Below are 7,346 nucleotides of genomic sequence, written 5' to 3' on the forward strand. Positions count from 1 at the left end.
CAGTAGCTGCTTGTTTTTGCTGAAACTGCAGCGAGCGAGCCGGGCCATCGGACGAGCGGGTGAGCGAGCGGTTGGGCTGAGCTAATGGTCGGACCAGCTGTGCGCGCGCCGAAGGCCCTAACGAGGACCTCCCTCTTAGATTGATGTCAAAAAAAGAATAAAAAAGTGTAAAAAAAGAAAGAAAAAGGAGCTCCCTTGTAAACATGGCTCTAGCACGCAGGGCAGGGCATGCTCGCGCCGCATCTCGCCTTTGGAACCGGATCCTTTAACATTCTCAAGGGATGTCACGTAAGTTACAGTAACCGTGACATCCCTTCTGCACATCTATATGATCAAGCTTAAAATGATTATAATTAATTTGCAAATTACAAATCAATTGTATACATTTACAAAAATTACATAGAAACAAAATTATGATGTAATAAAATTATTTTATGATTTATTTTTGTACATGCTACACTAAATCTGCATAGTAGTTGCTACAGTACCTTGACATTCCTTCTTCGCTTAACACACGCGCTCACTGTAGCTTCGTGACATCCTTGAGATCTGCTTCCCTCGCCCTTGTGCCACTGCTGCATTCCGCTGGCCACTGGCCGCTGCCTGAGCATTTCCGCACCGCCGCCGCCCATTATGCCCCCCCCCCCCCCCCCGCCCCCGCGGCCCCGCCTGCTGGCTGCTCCGCGCGAGCACCACCGCGCATTCCCCTCCGCCCCCCGGTCTCGGCAGTCAGGTGCCGCCTCCGCCGCACTGCCGCCGCCTGCCCCTGCCTCCGCTCCGCCGCGCCACCAAAGCAGAGGACCGCCGGCTCCGACTCCTCGCGCAGCTACTCCGCGCACCGCTGCTCCTGCTTGGCCTGCAAGCCTCGCCGAATCGGTAATTTCTTGGACTGAAAGACTGCATAGTTTCTGAATTTATGCATTGAAGCTAACTTAAATCGAAATAGAGATGCGTATGCATTGAATTGAACTCGAGTCGATGCGTCATCACTTGTCAATTCCATTTCATGCTATAGAAATAGAAGATGAAGAGGGCTTTTTCATCGGTGCCCGCAGTGGGAGTGTCTACACCCTATAGTTTGAGTTCAGGGGAATCAGGGAGTGTACTTGCAAGTATTGACGAATGACGATGATGATGTTTAATATCGTTTTCAGTCCTATAGGTCCCACAAAGGGGTGTTTACCTCCTGCTGTAGTGGTATGTTTTCAGATTTGGTTCAGTGGTAATGATTTGACTTGATGTTTATGTCTTTTCTTATGAAAATACACTTTTGATTGATGTCTTGAAGGTGTTGCTACTTCTTCTACCTTGATCAGGTCATGGGAGACACATAAGAAGCAAACCATTAATTTGGTAAACTTTTGTATCTCAATACTGTTATTTGTAGTATTTCTCATGTTTTATATATTTTGTTGGATGTTAAGCATTGAGTTTAAATTCTAGATATATTGTGCAATTGAGCCATATTTTGTATATATGTTTCCAGATGGGGTGTATTTTTTGTGGTAGTTATGAGGTATTTTTCGGGTTGTTATAGGCACTGCTGATTCTTGTGCGCACAATGTCTAAAGTCGCCTAAGGTTGACTTAAGGTGCCTTATGGCCGACCTTATGCCCACATTGGAGAATGGAGATGCCTTAGAGTCGATCTCCTCATGTGTAAAGTACTCTAAGGTCCACCTTTTGAGACTTATGGCCGACATACACTGGAGACGCCCTAATGTGATATAAGCTAGTGTAAATCTGAAAACTTGCACATGTTAAATTGCTAAAAGTGTAATAACAGTAAAAAAAATAGTCCATTCTTTATGGTAGGCTGGTAGCAGATCAATATCTACCTGAACAATCAAATTCCAATCGCTTACCTGTAGCAATTTGCAGACTAGATTAAGTCGATCTGAGTTCCACTAGAAGAAATGACCAGTAGGACGCCATTTCATAATGAGCATTTCCAAGGGCGTGAGTGAGCTCACTGTCTGGCAACAAATTAGGCCTAGGCCATGACGGTGAAGATATAGGAAATAACCAGTTGAATACTTGAATGGGCTCCTAGTTCTTCCAATAGAGGATGCAAATGGAATATTTATTTGTTCTTTTGAACAAATAGCACGAGTCAGCTATATAAATATTTACAGCTAGCTAGTAGCTAGTAGCAAAAAGTTTCTCTGCATTGCTATACAAATATTTAGAAGTAGCAAATACCCAACCAACTAGGATTGATCAGCTTAGTATACTAGTCGTACTGTACAATCTTTTAGGGTAAAGCCAAAATAATCTATGATCGAAATGACTAATTATAGTATCTGATCAAAAGGTGCAACATAAGGAACACCAATGTGCTAAGAACATTCAAGACCACAAGCAAGGATGACGATGTCAGTGTGCAGGTAATCAAGATTACCGGGCCCTTCATCTGGAGAGAACACCTTGATTGCATCCTGCATTGTCGAACGGTGTGATGGGTCAGGTTCTATGCACCGAATAGCGATGGCAATCACTTTGAATATTTCATTTGCAATCTCAGCTTTAGGGAATGGGAGCCGGGTGTCCAGCAAATCCTTGGGTATTGTACTTCTCTTGTCCATGGACGAGAGGGACAAAAGAAAGTCACCCGGATGATGTCCCATGAACAACTCGAGCACGAGCACTCCAAAACTGTATACGTCGCACTTCTCCGTCACCCTTGTTGTGTATGCAAGCTCTGCCAAGCCAATAATGAAGAGTTAATTTTAGTAACCTTTTTGTATGCATGTACTGAAAAAAAGTTGTGTGGAGGGATAATAAGACTTATTCCCTGTCACACGAAAGTAAGAAGGCGAGGCTCGAACCCGGGCTGGCTAGCCCACCAACCATGGTACTAACCATTTGCACCCGTGAGTTCTCGTATGTAGATTGTAGAGAGCAGAGACAAGCATAGTATGGTCGATAGAAGTATATATAATATACTCCCTCTGTTCACTTTTATAAGACCTTGAAGACATTTCAGACAATATGCAAAACAGCCTATTTTGAGTTGTCTGAAACGACTTACAAAAGTGAATGGAGGGAGTACTAGTTTTCGACTGTACAATTGGTTACATTTACACAAACCAATAAGTAATAATCTACTTCCTGGAACAGTTAGGAAGATCTATGCAACTTATTTCATTATTGATGTGAAAATATATATAACACTATGCATGACATCGGTCGAAGTGACAAAAATAAATGTAACAACACATTGATTTAACCAACATAGATATATATTATTGTACCTGGTGCAAGATATCCTTTTGTCCCGGCAAGCCTTGTGCAGTTTGACCCATCCACATCTAATATTTTGGCAATACCAAAATCAGAGATGCATGCTCTAAATTCCAGATCAAGCAAAATGTTGTTGCTTGTTATATCTCTATGGACTATCGGCGCAAAGCAATCATGATGCATGTAAGACAAAGCATGGGCCACATCCTTAACAATATTTAACCTCCTTGTCCAGTCCAACTCTATTGCAGTTTCCTTGGTCCTTAAAGATGCTGCTAAGCTTCCTCGTTCCATGTATTCATACAAAAGAAATCTTCCTTGAGTAGCAGAACAGTAGCCAAATAACTTCACAATATTGCGATGCCGAATATGCATCAAGGCATCTATTTCACGATTAAATAGCTCATCATCTTCTATTGTATGAATCTTCTTTACTGCAAATATCTCGCATGTTGGTAACTGAGCTCTATATACTGACCCACTACTTCCAATTCCAATGCAGTGAGCGTCACTAAAATTTTCTGTGGCGTCAACAATTTGCCTGTACATATCTCCTCCATGAAAGTTCCAGATGGCAAACAGATTTGTCTGTTGCAATTCATTTGCGCTTTCCACCTTGGATTTCCTTGTTTTACATTGCAAAGTTACTAGTGCCATGATAAACAGAAAAGATACAACAACAGGTATTATAGCTAGTAAAATAGCTCTGGGCTTCTTTTTTTGTTCACCACTTTGATTAAGGTCACAAGGGGGCAAACCTTTCACTACACCACACAATTTCTTATTCTGCATGAACCATTGGATTGGAGCTTCTTCAAACAATCTACTCTGTGGCACTGACCCTTCCAATTTGTTGAATGACACATCAATGGATAGGAGGCTGAGCATGCGCTGAAATGATGGTGGGATGCTACCTTTCAATGCATTGTGTGAAAGATTCAAAACTTCGAGCATGCTCAAACCACCCAGCTGACTCGGAATGACACTAGCAAATGAATTATCACTTAGATCCAACAATTCTTGTAGGTTTACCAACATTCCTAGTTCGATTGGTATGCTGCCATTGAGGTGATTATGGCTCAAATTCAGGAAGTGAAGCTTGAGACAATGTTCAATTGACCCTTGTATCATCCCACTTAGGTTGTTTGATGATAAATCTAAGTACTCCAAATTCTTTAGCGATCCAATATCTTTAGGTATACTTCCTTGGAGCAGGTTATTACCCAGGCTCAAGTTGAACAGCAACGTTAAATTGCCAATCTCCAGTGGAATCTGCCCTTCAAGTTTATTTGATGAAACATCAAGTATCCCCAACTGAGATAACTGCCCTATGCTTGGTGGTATGACTCCAGTAATGTTGTTGTTTGAGGCACGTAGCATTGTAAGTTTGTAACACTCACCCCAGCGATGAGATAATTGACCAAATAATTTGTTTGAACTGATATCAACATAGACAAGATCCGGGTGAAGCCCCATCTCGGAGATATCTCCTTGAAGCTGATTTCCTTCAAGACGAAGTTTGACTAGGCTTTTGCAACTTAGCAAGCTTGTTGGCAAGGGTCCAACCAAGTTGTTGCCATTAGCGGTGAGAAACTGTAGTCGGCCTCCCGCGCAAAGACCCGATGGCAATGCACCAGATAGATTGTTCAAAGAAACTCCAAACATTTCCAGATTCATTAACTCGCCAATTTCTTGAGGAATGTGTCCAGAAAATTGGTTGAAATTAAGGTTTAAGAAGGTGAGCTTAGTCAAATTTCCTAAACTGTTTGGGATAGGACCTGTTAGGTTGTTCAAACTGAGCTGAAAGTCCTCTAAATTCACCATATAACCTAGTTCCCAAGGAATTTTTCCGGAAAGTTGGTTCTGGCCAAGGTACAAGATCTTGAGTTTGGTCAAATTACACAAATTTCTTGGAAAGGAACCTGTTAGTGTGTTGTAGCTGAGCCGCAAGTCCTCTATGTGCACCAAATATCCCAAAACCAGAGGAATGTGTCCAGAAAGTTGGTTACGGTGAAGGTGCAAGGTAGCGAGTTTGGTCAAATTCCATAAATTGCTTGGAACGGAACCAGATAGTGTGTTGTTGTTGAGCCTCAAGTCCTCTAAGTTCACTAAATAACCTAGTTCTCGAGGAATGCGTCCAGAAAGTTGGTTATGGTAAAGGTACAAGGTAGTGAGTTTGGCCAGGTTACCTATATTGCTTGGGATAGAACCTGAAAAGTTGTTTTGGCTTATGTCCAAGTGTTGTAGGTCGAAAAATTTCACTATATCTTTGGGAATGGGACCACTTAAGTTATTATGGGATAATGATAGCATATTTATGTTTTCTAAGTTTACTTTTGCAGTAGGCTGAGATGAAAAATTATTCATAGGATTTTGTATGGATGAGTTAGCTGGACTGAAGGAAACTGGTCCGGAAAGGTCATTGCTGGACAAATCTAATTTAAGCAAATGCTTAAGGTGACCTATTTCACAAGGGATAGGACCAACTAAGTAATTGTTTGACAAGTTCAGGCTCACAAGATTACCCATCTCGCCTATTTGCCTTGGTATTTCACCGGAGACTTGATTGTCATGGAGCATTAGGAGACGCAGTTTCGTGAGATTTGCTAAAACAGGTGGAATTGAACCTCTTATCTGATTGTCATGCAGGAGGAGAGCACGAAGTTCTTTGAGGAGCTTAATATTCACAGGGATGCTCCCGGCAAGCTCGTTGTGCGAGAGCTCAAGGGCCACCAAGGTCCTCAAAGCCGAGAAGTCAAGAGACTCAAGTGTCCCTCTCAGCCGCATCCCCGGCAGGGAGATGGCGGCAATCACCGGCCAGCACCCACCACACCGGATGCCTTGCCAACGGCAAGGTGCTGAGATGTTTTCCCAGGATCGCAGGGCGTCTTGGCTTTGCTGACTGAGGCTGGCTTTCCAGGCAAGAAGTGCCCCTGCTTGTTGTTCAAGTGATGGCAGCGCTCCAGCGGCTGAGACGAGTGCGGTGGTGCACATCATCAGTATGGTGAGAGAGGCAAGTATTTTGGAAGCCAAGGGCGCCATGGCGAGGATAGGAATTGATTCTGCTTCTGCGTCTGCTGGAGGGTTCACCTTAAATCATTGCACCAAATATTGCCGCTGCCTCGTTCCCTGCAGGGAGTATGACTGATTAACCACCCCTCCTTTCTGTCCCTCTCGTTCCTTTATTAATCTTCATGATAAGATTTGACCCGCTCTCTGATACATTTCTCTTTTCTTTTCTTGACATAGATTATGACACCTGTTCTTTCAAAGTCAAAGTTACAGAACCCAAACATGTACGCACCCAGAAAAGGAAACCAGAAAGAAGGTGCCATAACACAAACACACCCCTAGAGGACCTGGTGCAAAGAAGACCATCGCCGCCGGAGAAGAGAGGGACATGACGCTGCTCACCCAGGTTCGGAGGAACACCATTGCAGACGGCACTACTCCCTCTGTCTCAGAAAGCTTGTCCCAAGCTTGTTTCTTAAATGGATGTATCTAGCACTAACTTGGTGCTAGATACATCCATTTGATGGACAAGCTTTTTCGGACGGAGGGAGTACTTTTCTGACTCGATTAAACGGTACACCGCAAGCGGCAGAATTGAGGCGATGTGGCTCGGCGGCTGGGTACTTTCCTTGTGTCCACTGTTCTGCCGTCTTGACAGTGGCGAAGCTACATGTAGTCTGTGATGTCCAGCGACATCACAGAAATGTGCTTAGAAGTTGACCCCGGGTATGTTTAAGTGTATATGTTTACATACATGGGCAGTTTTGAGCTGTTCCACTGGCTTCAATTGCTAGCGCTACCACCGCCGTCTTCACTTGACGCTGGTGAAGAAGAAAAGTGGGCCTGCCTGCTATGAAGTAACTATACGCCTGGTACCCTCAGCTTATGTTGCATTTTGTGGAATTTGTCTTCCTATTTGGCAAATGGGGGGAGCGGTGGAAGTCATTAATGGACAAGTGGTTACTGGTCACGTCGCCCTACTCATCGATGATTAATCAGAACATGACGTGCTTCTACGGGCTGCGCGCTGCTTCAAACCCGGCCGTGGCGTGAGGAGGAGGAAGCTGAATCTTCCCTTCCGCGCTGGCTGTT

The 7,346-nt window shown here is 43.8% G+C and overlaps 1 protein-coding gene and 1 long non-coding RNA gene across 3 annotated transcripts; one reads left to right on the plus strand and one right to left on the minus strand.

The window, feature by feature from the left end:
• The first annotated feature begins 665 nt into the window (after nucleotides 1-665).
• On the plus strand, nucleotides 666-6,025 carry LOC125510816. 2 transcript variants are annotated; one of them, XR_007284752.1, is made up of 4 exons: nucleotides 666-876; nucleotides 1,016-1,197; nucleotides 1,289-1,353; nucleotides 5,892-6,025. It is a non-coding gene; the product is annotated as an uncharacterized LOC125510816 (long non-coding RNA). The 2 variants fall into 2 exon arrangements; XR_007284751.1 differs by having other exon boundaries at nucleotides 666-1,197.
• Nucleotides 2,184-7,137, minus strand: LOC125510815 (probable leucine-rich repeat receptor-like protein kinase At1g35710). Its single transcript, XM_048676083.1, has 2 exons — nucleotides 3,254-7,137; nucleotides 2,184-2,700 (listed from the first exon to the last, which is right to left on the minus strand). The coding sequence occupies exons 1-2, from the start codon at nucleotides 6,282-6,284 to the stop codon at nucleotides 2,339-2,341; spliced, it is 3,393 nt and encodes a 1,130-aa protein (XP_048532040.1). The 5' UTR covers nucleotides 6,285-7,137; the 3' UTR covers nucleotides 2,184-2,338.
• Between the last annotated feature and the right edge of the window lie 209 nt (nucleotides 7,138-7,346).

Source organism: Triticum urartu, chromosome 5, assembly GCF_003073215.2.
Source record: "Triticum urartu cultivar G1812 chromosome 5, Tu2.1, whole genome shotgun sequence".
NCBI classification, from domain to species: Eukaryota; Viridiplantae; Streptophyta; class Magnoliopsida; order Poales; family Poaceae; genus Triticum; species Triticum urartu.